At 38.2% G+C, this 14,810-nt stretch overlaps 1 protein-coding gene across 4 annotated transcripts in view; it reads left to right on the plus strand.

Annotated features, from left to right (window-relative positions):
* Window positions 1-4,345, plus strand: part of DOCK8 (dedicator of cytokinesis 8) — a 97,349-nt gene extending 93,004 nt beyond the window's left edge. For all 4 annotated transcript variants that reach the window (XM_025163806.2, XM_088129907.1, XM_025163807.2 and 1 more), the window contains 4 exons: window positions 311-454; window positions 908-1,014; window positions 1,499-1,669; window positions 3,070-4,345. In XM_025163806.2, coding sequence (XP_025019574.1) covers window positions 311-454; window positions 908-1,014; window positions 1,499-1,669; window positions 3,070-3,130 — 483 coding nt within the window. In that variant the 3' untranslated portion in view covers window positions 3,131-4,345. The remainder of the gene's footprint in view (window positions 1-310; window positions 455-907; window positions 1,015-1,498; window positions 1,670-3,069) is intronic.
* The last annotated feature ends 10,465 nt before the right edge of the window (window positions 4,346-14,810 follow it).

The raw sequence follows: 14,810 nt of genomic DNA on the forward strand, positions 1-14,810 counted from the left end.
AAAACACTGAGGATCACTAAATGGCAGCAGAGAGATACAGAAAATGCTAGGTCACTGTTGCCTTCTACTAAGTAACCTTATGTTTTGCAGACCAGATATGATAGTGCAAGCCCTTAAAAAGGTATTAGAGGTAAAACAAAAACAAAGTAAATCTCTAAAATTCTTGGAAAAAAACTACTCTAGTCCACATGTGTGATATGGGCCTCCCCACACTGGGGCCCTATATCTGTCTTTCTGGTCTTTTGTTTTATTTTATTAATGTTTGCATTTTCTTTATGAATGGGCTATCTTTATCCATCTTTGGTTTCAGTATGTGTTGATGCCAATTGAAGTAGCTATTGAAGACATGCAAAAGAAAACCCTTGAGCTAGCGGTTGCCACCAACCAGGTGCCTCCAGATGCCAAAATGCTCCAGATGGTCCTTCAAGGTTCTGTGGGAGCCACTGTTAACCAGGTACATAAGGATAAATAACAAAATACTTTTGCTTCTTAGAGTACTATTTCTCTGTTCAGCCATTCTGGCAAACTGGGAGGACAACAGCAACAACAAAAATGGCATAAATATGTGTACACATACTCCCACTGTAAATCAGCTAAGTTTTTCCTTGTTGCTCACATCATTCAATGACTCCTGAGGCTTTACCAGCAGTATAATCCATTAGCATTCACTTTCTGATCTTTGTGATTTCTAAGTTGTCAGTTCCAAAATGTTGCTACCATTAACTAGATTCCTGATGTTGATTTTTTTTAATTCTGCCCCATCCTGTTGTATCTGGGATTCCCTGAAGGTTCATTGCCCAACCAAAAGGCCCTTTTGTTCTTTGCCATCTACTGGGTATTATATTCTAATTTTTCTATAGTTAACAAAATGTAGTTACCTAATACTGTAAAATGTTATTCTAATAAGGGACCACTAGAGGTAGCTCAAGTGTTTCTGGCTGAGATTCCAGATGATCCTAAACTTTACCGACATCACAACAAGCTGAGATTATGCTTCAAAGAGTTCATAATGAGGTAAGTAAAGAGGACGCAGATATCAGTTAACATTGTAATTACTCTGAATGTGTCTGCACTAGCAGATCTGGATGTGAGGTGGCTTCATAATGAGGACCAGTCACTCAGTCCAATGTACCTCTTAGGCTTATGTTATGGAGATAAAATGAAGAAATAACCTCATAATGGTTGCCTTATGCTCCTATAGAAAGGGGGGGGGCATAAATCTAACAAGTAAAAAGTTGTAGGATCTCCACTGAGGTAGAATAATCAGTGATAAAATATATTTCCATATTTACAGAAGGATAGGTAATAATCAGGTTGTCCCTGATTGTAACATAAGAAGTGCCTTAATATTCATCCTTCCCCATCCTACTTCTCCAGAATGATGTCATTAAAAGATTTATCCTGGTCAAGGATTTAATATTACTACACACGGCTTAATGTAGTTAAGTGGAACCAATCACCAAGTGACTTTTTTTTTTTTTCATAATTTGGGCAACAGGTGTGGAGAAGCAGTGGAAAAAAACCGGCACCTGATTACTGCTGAGCAAAAAGAATATCATAAGGAACTGAAGAAGAACTATGAGAAATTGGAGAACAACCTCAGACCAATGATTAGGAGGAAAATCCCTGAGCTATATAAACCTATTGTCAAATTTAACAGTATTTCAAGGTATAAAAATAATATTGTATTTTAGACACTAGCTACATCAAAGATGTGTTACGTGACATAGTGAGGAGCATCCAGTCCAGATCAAGTCAACAGAATGGTTATATAGGAGAGTCTTAATAAAACTGGATTTTCACAATAAACTAACAAACTCTATAATACAGAAAGGAGTCTGTGGCATTAGGAACATTAACCTATTCCTGATATAACTTATAATTGCTACCCCAAGAATATATCCTGCGTCTATCCATACCAAAACATATCCTTGTCATACAGCAGACATAATTCGACTATTTCTAAATTGAAAAGGAGCAGTTGTGCTTTTAAAGAATTAGACTAGATAAAGAAATGCAAAAAGCCAAAACCTACTGATGAAATTTTCTCCCATGTTCAATATTTTCCAGAAATTAATTTTGTGCCTGGGTTATGTCTCTGTGTAGATGTTTCTATGGATACAAATTTCCTATGTGTCCTCTAGATTTAAATAGTAGGTTAATAGTGTTCAATATTTGATAGATCACATGTCTTACATTTCTTCCAGTTGTTCATATATAAGAGGGTGCTGTATATATATATGATACAGTAATATATAATTATATTCTCAGTCATATAATAATGTGTGTATACAAGAAGTACAGTGGTACCTCGGGATACGAACTTAATCCGTTCCGTGACTCTGGTTGCAACTCGAGTTGGTCTCAAGTCGAGGTAAAGTTTCCCATAGGGTTCAATGTAAATCTGGTTAATCCGTTCCGCCCTCCGAATTTGGTCGCAACCCGAGGCAAATTTCCCCATAGGGTTCAATGTAAATCCGGTTAATCCGTTCCACCCTCCGCCCGAATTTGGTCGCAACCCGAGGCAATTTCCTCTTCAGAGCCTGACTCCCGCCAAGCCTGCTCTGCATTTTCTTTGGAGCCATGCTAACATGCACACCAAAAACCTTCACAAAACACCGCAAAACACACCACGAGCCTCACCGAACATCTCCTTGCTACCGCGACCTCGGCCACAGGAAGCCGCGACTGCGTGACAGCAGGGAAAATGGCCGCGGATCCGGTTCGTAAGTAGAGGCAAGTTCATAACCCGAGGTAAAATTTTCCTGCCGAAGCTGGTCGTAACCCGAAATGTTCGTTAGTAGAGGCGTTCGTATCCCGAGGTACCACTGTATATCAAATAATAAGTCGTTCTTAAAAATATATTAATCCTGCTTCAAGGGAATAACATATTTTTTCTCAGTTTATCTTCGGACACTCCAAGGAGGAAGAGACTTTATATGCAATTGCAAGAGGACAAAATCTGAATGTGTTACTTGATTACCTTTTAAAAATCTCTCTCTCTCTTTCTCTCCACACATTCCATTTTCATTTTTTAAAATTATTTATTTATTTATTTATTTATTTCAGAGACTCTTTCCATAATTCTAGTGGTAGGAAGTATGAACAACTGCCCACGCAGAACTCTTAAGAAGAACAGTCTTCTGAAAACAAGCAATCCTTCTGTAACAGGATCAGATGAAGGAAGATATTCTCTGGTGTACCATGTAGGAAGTTCTTCTCACAATTCCTGATGACCACATTTTGTCAATATCATTACCAACCAAGTTGTTATACAGGAGTATAATGGCCATTGGCTGCAAGTGAACAGATTGCCGAAAAGTTTTAGTCGAGTATTTGTACCTCCAGAGAAAATATTCTTGCATTTTCTCCAAAGATTTAAAGGACAGTTAATGATGTTGCCTAGTCTAAGCTGTGTCCCCACTTCGTATGTTTGAATATCTGTGAAGACTGCTTTGTGGATCTTTGATCATAGCAGTTCTATGAAAATGACCAGAATTAATCTAAAAACCATTTAGCTTAATCATGGATGGTATTCAGATTATACAGACAGATTCTCTAGGCAATATAAATATCAGCAGTAACAAGATTTAATAAACAAGATTCAGCTAAAGTAAAATCTGATTGAGTTCAACAGGTAAATTATGAATATGTACAATTCCAGTTTGTTCTGTGAAATAAACAATCTTAATTGCTTTATGGGAAGCATTGCAATGGGCCTGTTAAGAACTTGTCATAGAAGCGGAAGTTTTATCACAAAGGATGAAAAAGCAAGTTTAATAAACCTGAGGAAATAGGGTTTGATAAAAATGGAGGACCCACTGTACTGTACATTTAATATTTCATGGGACTTTTTCACAGAGTCTGCTATCAAGAATATGAATCTACATATATCTTCTTTGTTATTCCTCAGAAGACATCAATTGTGGAGTGGTCCAAGTTTTATGCTTGTGGGGATCTTTTAAGTAATAACTACACCCCGCCCGGGCTCATATAGTATTCTTTTTTCCGTCTTCCTAAAATGGAATTTGAGAGAAAGATTACATTTTTTCCAGATCAACTAAGGCTGAGTGTGGAACAACTCTGCATCTGAACAGTACCTTAGGACAATGAACAATGAATCCTTCATTACTCAGGATTATATGTAGCCAATACACAGCCATTTCTCTCTACTGTACATTATATCTCAGAATTGTTGATTGGCCATCAGTGTTCAGCTAGCTAATTCTTCTGTTACAAATTGCTCTCTTCAGCCTGAAATTAAAGTAGCTGAATTGTATTAAAAGAACAAGTAACCTTATTTTCTGCTATACTAAATATGACATTAAAGGCCCACAGAAGCTTCTTTAAAGTGGTATTCTCATTAATAATGTTGTATTGTCACTCGGGTAAAGCAAACAGTGAGATAATTTCCTGAAAACTAATAATTTAACAGAGTCTTGGCATGTATCAGCAATGTGCCTTTTTTTAGCACTCTCCCTTGAAGTATTTTGGAATATCTTCAAGAATACAAAATCAACACTGAATAGGGGAAAGGGACTTAACACATTCCATTTGTTCACTCCTGTGTTCAGCTTTTGTAGAATATTTGTTTTTTATAAATAGCTGTGGAAAATCTCAAGCCAGAGACAAAAGGAAGTCAAAGTCAGCCACTTACCTGTTTTAACTAGCCTGCGTTGTATTAAAATAGACATACAGGGTGACTAGTCAGTGGGACAGATTCTGCACATAACCTCTGACAAACGTGAACCAGGCTGTAAGTTCTTAAGTTGATAAAAAATATGAGTAATTGCTGGATGATGCCTTTATTGGCACTAATCAAGACTTTAGAGCTTACAGGCCCTTTTATTTAACTTTTGACCTAATAAAAATATTGTCTACAAACAGGATCAGCTGGATGACCTTGTTGGAGTTCAGAAAATAATCAGGGTCAGATAATTTAGGACATGGATGGGAGATTTCCAGGGCCCACCAGGGCTGTATGCTATGTTGATAAATTGGGGGGGGGGGGGGACCAGCAAGAAGGTAACAGAAGAACACTTTTTTTTTATTGTTGCCAAGAAAACCATGTGGATATGTCCTGGATGTTACTAGGTGTCTAACTTGACTAGAAAGAGACTTTATTTATGTATAAAAAAGGCATCTTCTAGTTGCAGATTCTATTTTCCCCTTGGCTCAACATAACTGATTTATTTTTATGTTGGTAAACTTTTTGTACAGTAAAACTTAGCGTAACCAGCAGGTGTCATTAGGTATGGGCAAGAACCACTTATTTGTTTCAAAAATGATTTGTGTTCAGTTAACAAAAGTTACAGTTGAGTTGTGATGCTCTTGCCACCTTGTCTGCAACCCTAACACCAGTGCTAGTTACCCAATAGAAAACATCTGGGGAAGGTGCAAATAACAGGTGACAAAAGCCGGGGTAAGATAAAAAATAGGAAAGGAGCAAGAAGGAAGTAGTAGCTAGGAAGAGATGAATTAGGTCTCTCCTAGGTGACAAATTACATACTTGGCCCATAAATCTCCCCCCAGAGTTTTAGGTGTTCTTACTAATTTGAAATAGCTGACATGCTGTGTCCTTCCAGTCCTCCTGTTTTCAAAAGGAAAAAACGCTTTTAGCAAGGCTATAGAGTGAAAACTCCTTTAGCAAGGATGTAGACCTCACATACCGTGTTCTTCTGGCCTTCAGGGTTTGCAATTAAGCCTGATATTTAGTGGGAAGGTACAGTTATTTACCACTTAACTATGTGGGGCTTTTTATGGGTCATACTTCTGGAATCTAGTGTTTTTGACATTTTTTTTTTCTCTTGAGGACTGTTGGATAGAATAGGAATGGACGTGAGATGGGGACAAGCCATTTCAAATTTGGGGGATGAAAGGGAGGACTCTGAAGAAGAGTCAGATTGAGGGAAGGAAGCTGTTTTGGTTCAAATTCAGAAGGACCCCTCCTGGCCCAAGAATCTACCTTCTGGAATGAGATACTCTCTGTTTCTGTTTGATACTATGAGCCACCCAGACTCATTTTGGAATCAAGTGGCACTTGAATCTAACAACATAAATAAATAAATAAATAAATAAATAAATAAATAAATAAATAAATAAAAAATAAGCGAGCCAAATGCAAAATGCCACTGGAGTGAACATTTGCAACATTGGATCTTTGATTCAATCTCTTTGAAATCCAAGAGATTTCCCAGTGGGAAAAGAATTAAATCACCAAGGGTAAGCCAGAAGGCATTTAACAATCACTGTAGTTGGGGACACATAACGAGCTAAGCTAAAAACAGAGTATGTTGCATGTGATGGACTTATATCATCTCTCAGCTCCCAGACTACCCTTCTCAGCTAAGCTAAAACTAGACAAACCAAGTTATAGCTTTGTGCAGGGATTCTCAAACTCTGGGCAACAACCCTCTGGGGGAGTTTTTTAGCTGATCAGGCTTGCATAGACACAATGGGAGTACTGCCAAATACTCAGTCCTACTTTGCCTGGGCAAGCCTGCAGTGGATGTGCACAAAGTGGAGAGCAAAACCTGGAAGACGTTTTGAGTGATGACTAGACCTGTAGGTCTAGCCATCTGTCAAAACTCTATATCATCTGTATATCTGTCTATTATCCATCCATCCATCCATCCATCCATCCATCCATCCATCCATCCATCCAGTAAAACTATAAAATTGTATGACTGTATATTAAAAACCATATCCCCTGGGTTATCAAGCTCAGTGACACCAATGGCTAAGTGCTGTCTAGAACCAGCAGCATCGTGATGAAGCAGAATTGCAAGTTCCAGGGTGACATGGAGTACCATGACCTGTTTGGGTGACTTTGGGCCAGTCACGTTCTCTCAGCCCAACTCACCTCACAGGGTGGTGGTTGTGGGGAAAATAGAAGGAGGAAGGAGCATTAAGTATGTTTGCTGCCTTGAGTTATTTATAAAAATAATAAAGGTGGATTTAAAAAATCTAGAAAAATGTACATGATAGTGAGGTTGAGTATATTTATCCATTCTTTTACAATACACTTCTAGAATGGGAGGTGAGTGAAAACCTTAAGATGATTAATCTACCAGTAGTGCTGATAAATGTAAACCTAAGTTAAGAAAATACGATGAAAGTTACACCTCTTTTAGTAAGTTGTATATTACTTGCCCAACACAAAGAATTTATTTTATTTATGGGGAAGGAGCACACAAATTCATTTATCATTTGCGGGGGCCCATAATTTGGTAATGTTTAAGGACGCATGGTTTAGTGTCTTGCGTAAAATAGAGGTACATAATCTCTCAGCTCCAGACAACTGCTTTTAGTTAAAGTGGTCTAGTCTGGCCTTGAATTTCATCTGACTCTTTTCAGAGCTTTTCAAAGTCCTGCTCTTTGCTTAAAGCTTCACTTTTCCTTTCTACCCCACCCTACAGACTCAGCCAGAGGAATGTAAGCTAAACTCACAATAATGGAAGCAAACCATTTGAGTAGATAGCTTGCATTTTTAGTCTTCCCTGCCTCAAAATGTACATATAAGGAAGCAGTTCAGGGGAACATCAGCAGAAAACAGAGAGCTGGATCAGCATACATTCTGAATATGGTGGTCTCAGGAGCTGTATAATTTTAAAATACGTTCCACATTTCAGGATCCTCTGCTATTACATTAACAATTTAGAAAAGTAAATATACAGTAGTGAGGATTCTGAGGCAGGCGTGTTGGGAGCACAACCACCATCCAAATTCTCCACCCCATCTAGTCAATCCTTGACTTCTTTACATTGGGCACATGGATATACTTGCTTTATCAGAATTACTAATAATCAGAGGCAGTTATTTATATCTGAGCAAACATCAATAAAAGCTCTTAATGAGAAGGTGAGAGATTGATAGGAAGATTTGGGGCTAAATTTGCAGTTGTAACTTTTTATCTGCCAAGATCAATTCACCAAGATTTGTAATAGTCAAACTTGTAATAAGAATTTTAAAATGCTAATGGTCATGTTCTGTTTATATTAATCTCAAATCAGTTTATGAACAAATTTTAAAATTAAGCAACTGCCATTTTAGAAAATGAGAAAAAAATAAGTTCAAAAATAATACAGAAAAGAGTAAAGGGGGTTGCTTTTTATACCAAACTCTTTATTCCAAGCTTACAAAACAGAGTAGTCATGATTAGATTTGTACTGAACAAAGACTGAATAAAGAAAGAACTCTTGTTGAAAGCTATACCTTATAATGGCACAATTTCTATAGAAAACAGTAAACAAAAATAAAGTGATTGGTCTGAGAAAAACTTGAGAAGGGTGAAACAAAGTTTTAAATCATGCTTGATTGCAAATGAGGTTTTAGCCCTCACTGTGTCCTCATGCATGAGATGAAGAAATAAGAGGTTTTGAGAATGCAAATAAGGAAATAGTTCAAATGTGGACAGATCTACAGAATTGAAAGCCTACTGGCAAACTATGGATGACACATTCATTAAAATTCAAGAATGATCAAGAAGATTGTTGTGTGATAATTTGGAAGCTGATAGCACTAAACTGTAAATTCTGTTTTGCTTACAGCATTTTATACGCCCCCTTCAAAAGAGTTTTGGGAAAACTATAAGAAATACTAAATCAGGCAAATGGCTTCACATGGTGCATTAAACAAGATTATGTGATTAGTGTTCTTTATTTATTTTATTTATATCTCATCTTTGGTACAGAAGCTCAAGGTAGCATTTGTAGTGCTCTGTCCTCCTATTTTTCTGCACAACAGCATCCTTGTGAAGTAGGCTTGGCTGAGAGAGAGTGATTGGCCCCAAATCACCCAATGAGCTTCCATGGCTGAAGGGGGGACTAAAACCTGCATCTCCCCACTCCTTAACTGTGACACTACATTGGCTCTCGTAGAATTGGCTTGTATGGTGTAGGCTGGTATAGCTTTGGCTTGGTGTTGTGTGAATCAAGCCATTGTAATTTATAAATAGTGATTTATGATGTCACACAATCTTTGTCCCAGTCATTGAAAACTAGCTTGTTGAGAGATACTGGACAGAGGAACTGGCTACAAAGAAAAAAGACTGAAGAACCAGCAGACAAAATCAGAATATAAAGCACTCTTCTTTCTGTGGTTCTAACTTCCATAATTTCCAAGATTATGCTGCCTGGCAGTTATGAGAACTGAAGTCCAATAAACAAGGCTGATATACCATATAAATATATAATCTTCTGAAATAAACATGAAAAGGTCCTTGTCGCTATCTGCCAGAATTATCTTTGGGAATTTGCAGAAACGATAGAGTGAATATTACAGTACTTTCAGTATAATAATTGGTTCAGTCTGATAATCTACAGGTGAAAAATAGAGCCTTGTAATAAAACGTAAAAAGTGAGGTTGTGTATGTTTCTATATTACAGGTAATCCTTGACTTACAATCATTTGTTTAGCAACCGTTCAAAGCTATGACAGCGCTGAAAAAAGTGACTTATGACTGGTCCTTGCACTTACGACTATCTCAATGTCTCTGCGGTCATGTGATCAAAATTCAGGCACTTGGCAACCGGCATGTATTTACGACAGTTGCAGTGTCCCGGGGTCATGTGGTCGCCATTTGCAACCTTCCCAGCCAGCTTCTGACAAGCAAAATCAATGAGGAACCACATGATTCACTTAATGACCACCGCAAAAAATGTTGTAAAATCAGGTGTGGTCATGTGATGCCTCACAACTGCACTGCTTAGGAATGAATTTTCCAGTCCCTATTGTGGTTGTAAGAATTATTATTACTCGTTATAAACAAGCAGGACACCCAATACAAAAATGAAACCATGCAACTATTATATTTACAAGAGCTTAGAGGTCTTGAAAAGAGCTGCTGTGGCTATAGCAAAGGGATGAATGAGAAGAAACCACATCCACTTGATCCTTGGTTCATTCCAAAGAAATATCCTTGATATTTGAACCAAGGACCAAGGATCAAGTGGATGTGTATTACATGAGAATCAAGCCAAATGTGGCTTATTCACCCCATATACTTAACTCACAGCATAGTGTGATGTGTGAACCTTATCTAAGTGTTACATCAAGTTTGTTTGCACATAAGATACTCCTGAGATTATTTCATAAAGTACTTAGCTAGACTAGTACCCGTGGTACTCTGTCTCAGGGTCCTTATTTTGGCGTTGTTAACATATATGCCCATAGGTCGTCTTTGTGGTCCCAGATGAAAAGATCCATTTGTGCAAGCTTCTTTTAAAATATCTGCCCAGGCAATCACCAGTTAACAGTGGGCTCTTCTCTCCAATGTATCAGGCACAGTTCAAACACTTAGAAGGAAGTTATTTGCTGTCACTTCACATACTGATGCAACAGGTAGCAACTCTGGAGAGGGAACAAAATAAATATGAAATGAAAATAAAAGAGATTGTGAAACAATTGAAATAAACTTTAGACATTCTTCAGAAAACAGTTATGGAAATAGTATCATTGTTTGAAGCAGAAAGGATCTGAGGAGCTGGTAGGAGGCATCTCCTTCAGCATACATAATGGGCAGGGGCCTTTTTCTTGTCTAAAAGTCAGCTGAAACAATCCAAAATAATGCTTTGTGCAGGCACAGAGCCCATTTAAGGGAGTACATAGATGACCTTTGGAAGAAACATGTTTATAAATAAGCAAACTGCTTTGGGTAAGGTTTACTCACACTAGGATTACACAACACACTGAAACATACAGAAACCACATAGGCTGGATTTACACAACAGACTGGTCATCTACTTGGTGGTTCAGTGTGCTGTGCAGATTTAGCTTTTGTACATAAGCCATACTGCTGGAAGTCTTGGAAGACTAAACTGAAGACAGATCCTCCTGGAGAAAAATCTATCTATGTGGTTGACACAGACTTGATGGCACATAATCAATCAGTCAATCAATCAATCAGTCACATGAGCCACATCAAAAGTAACAGGCCTAACTGTAGCCTTAAATGTGATAAAAATGGTGCTAAAGGGGAATGTTTTATATGAAAATCACTCCTTGAAAAAAGAAACTTCTGAAAAACATTTTTACACATTTCCTGGAAGCTGTAGCCAAATATTTAAAGGCTTTTTTTTCCAGGTTCTTTTTCAGTTTCAGGTATTAAGAACATTGAGGTGAAGATAAATTATAGGATTCAGAGGACCCTACATCGGGTGTCTTTAAAGTGCTTCAGGCTTTGAGTGATTGTGAAAATAAACATAAAAGTTTGTTTTAGATTCTTCCACCTTTACTTTGGCACACATCAGAGGTTCTTAAAAATAAAAAAAGGATGCTTGAGAAAAGGAACATATTCCCTTCAATACTTCTTTAGAAAAGGAATATGTTCCTCTTAAATAACTCTGCTATCCAATTTCCCTTAAAGCAAATTCCTTTCAGTTTCCTGAATTCCTACCTTGGATACTGGAATGTATAATTGAAAGAGAAAAAAAATTACAAAAGAAGTTATCTTGGCCTTTGTTTTCTGCTTAATATATATAGAAAAGCAGACTTGTAAGTTGGCCTTTATGAATCCAGCTAAGATTCTTAATCGCTCAGGAACAAAGTATGTTGTTTATGTTGACATATACAACAAAATAATAGGATAAAAACATCACAATATAGAAATACAGACTTGTCAATTAAATTAACCGAGCACAGCAAGGGTCCTAGAATCCTTTAGATTAACTTACACAGTGTAATTATTACTAAATACAGTAAATATTTAAGTGAAAAATCATACAAGACTTCTGGCCCTTGAAAACAAACAAACAACCCCCCCCCCCAGCATAAATGTTTGTGGATTAGAATTCATATCATCAGCTGCAAAAATTACATGAAGTTTCCATAGAATAGCATAAAATTGCAAACTTAAATGAGCTTTTCTGGATTTTTGGAACAGGAAGACTTAGTATAAAAAAATATCATTAGGTCCCCTCATGACATTGTCGTCATGTTATATTGAGCCCAATGTTTCTATTTTGTTCTCCTGTAATTTTCCTTAGCAAGGGCAATTTGTCTTAAACAGAGAAACTAATCATGTTACTGCTCAAGCCTGTGAATTCCCACATTGCTTATTTTTAGGAACACGTTCCCCTTGATGTTTTTAGGGCAAGTGTTTTCTTGCCATGGCCCTTTCTTCTGGATTCTCCACCTTGACTCTTTCATCCCTGTTTGATGCTACGAGGCTGCTTTAATTCTGGGATGTGCTGGTATGATAAGAAACCACTGGAAAAGTTAGATCTCCTTGAAATTGATAAGTGCACCTCAAATTGAGAGGTGCATCTGGATGTAGTAAGTAAGGATATCTATGTTTCTATATTAAGTATAAAAAAGCAGAATTCTCATGGGGAGAATAAAACCATGGAGCTATTGCATCTACACCACTGCAGTGGAGTTGACAAGGTGGTTAGCTGTCAAACGCATCATGGTGAAAGTGTAAAATAGGTAAATGACCTCAGATGTAATGGCCTTGTCTTACTACCTCAAATTCTATCAAGCTGGTTGGTAATTTTGGACTCAGCTAGGCACAAATAACTCTTTCCAAAATGCATTTTCAAAAGACTTCTCTTCCATTGTGTAGAGCAGGGGTCCCTAAACTCTTCAGCTCATCAACCTCTTCGTGAAGCTTCAGATTGTTCAGAAATCCCCAAATATTTATTATATGAAAATAATTCTGTCCCATTGACCCTTGGGGGTCGATACTGACCACTTTGGGGGAGCCTGGTGTAAAGGTGTTTTCAAAGGCTGAATCAGATCATATCTGACTGCATGCTTTGTGTGTGTGTGTGTGTGTGTGTGTGCACGCATGCGTGCGTGCATGCCCACGTGCACACATGAGAGAAAAAGGGAGAGAGAGAGAGAGAGAGATTCATCATAACAATGAAGTGTTTTTCACCATGACTCTCTAGATCCTGCAAAATGGAAGAAATTACCATTGTTAATAAAGCAAACAAATGATGTCTTATAATAATATAGGCATCTATGATGTGGTGAGTTTGTTCCTTTTTCTGTAATGTTTTATAGCTCACTCATTATTATGTGCATTCCGGCATTTATGCCAAGTTGCACTCTGACTGTAATAATTCCTCATTTTAATTATTGCAAGAGACCAGATCCCAGGGGACAGAAAGTCTTGACAAGATTCTGTTAAATAGAATAAGGAAGGAGTTACAGTCTGTTAAGTAAATTATTTCTGGAATGGCATTCCTGTGCATTCATGCACACATCAAGGATATTGTTGAGGAATAGACCCAGTGGGGAGATCTTGGATAAGATCTAGCCTGTAGTGGCAACTCCACAGCAGCACCTGCAAGCTGTGAAAAATGAATAGTGAAAAGTCAGATATCTGGTGGGTCATTACACCCCATGGCAGGCAGATTCCTTTTGTCTTTTCAAGTTGCCCCAGATGCAAATGCTGAAAATGAAATAGTGGGAAGGCAGAGTGATCATTCGTGCTTGTGAAATACTGTATTGTCTATTCAGTTTCTATACAGGAACATAAACCCTGCAGAATAATTTACTAGTTGGTGCTGCGTTGTGCTGGCTTAGAAAGTTAATGGTTTTCTCCATCACCTCCTGTCTACAAAAGAAGGAAGAAAGAGATACGGCAAAAACTGAAAAGGAATGTGAAAGTTAATACAGAAAACCTCAGTCTTTCCACTTCTGGAAACATAACTAGGCATTCTAGAAATACGCCTGTTGGTCCTCCACCTCTGTCAAATAATGGTACAACGCCATGCTTTGACTGTCTTGTAACAGCCTCCTAATTCAAGGCAGGATCTTCATTTTGGTGGCCCAGTCAGGAGCCATGGGGCTTCAGGCACTGCTGCCGCCTCCTCAGCCTGCCGACTCACCATAGGAGGTTGGCCTCATGGCTTCTGCCACTGCAGCGTCTGTGTGCACCCCAGTGGTTTTAGACTATGGAGAACTAGAGCTCTTGCTATGATATAACCACAAACCAGAAATCAAGCGAGACAATGAAAGGGATCATAATTCAGATAGCTGCCGGTTGATGCCAGGGAGAACTGGCTCATCTTCAGTTGGAGTAATTGGGCTAATGCTTCCCTTGATGTCTTTCCATTTCACGCCACATCTGACTCTGCCAGTTATTCAAGGCAAGCTGTTTTTCTTACCCACAAACTTTGAAATGAGATGGAATTCAGTGGCTTCAAAGTGCACAAGAAGAAAAATTGTACCACACTTAGCATGTTGGAGCATGAGGATGTTACTGGGAATAAACTGTCTTGAAACATGGGGCAATTTTCAGCACCCAGCTTCAGACTAAGTTGCACACAGTCCTATTGAAATAGCTTGGGTTCGATTAAGTATTTTCTCTATTTTCATGCTGATTCCAGAGAACTTAGAACTTGTGCTTATGCAACAGGCTGAGCTCTAAAGCTTGGCAGACATTAATTAAGATTAATTAATTAAGAGCCAGTTTGGTCTAGGGGTTAAGGCACCAGGCTAGAAAGCAGGAGACTGGGAGTTCTAGTCCCGCCTCAGGCATGAAAGCTGGCTGGGTGACTTTGGGCCAGTCCCTCTCTCTCACCCAACTCACCTCACAGGGTTGTTGTCCTGGGGAAAATAGGAGGAGGAAGGAGGATTAGGTATGTTCGCCGCCTTGAGCTATTTATAAAAATAATAAAGGCAGAATAAAAAAATATATTAAAAAATGTAATTGCTGTCTCCTTCCCCTCCCATCAAGGATGTATTTACAAGTTTGTATAAATGCACATACAGTATACATAGGATGTACATCACTGCCAGGATATTCTGGTGATTTTCTGCGATTAGTACAGGAGTAACATGTGCCTTACTCCTGGATTTAG

Source organism: Python bivittatus, unplaced genomic scaffold, assembly GCF_059951505.1.
Source record: "Python bivittatus isolate LINGU-HERP-01145 unplaced genomic scaffold, Pbiv_v1 ctg000850_np1212, whole genome shotgun sequence".
Lineage (NCBI taxonomy): Eukaryota > Metazoa > Chordata > Lepidosauria > Squamata > Pythonidae > Python > Python bivittatus.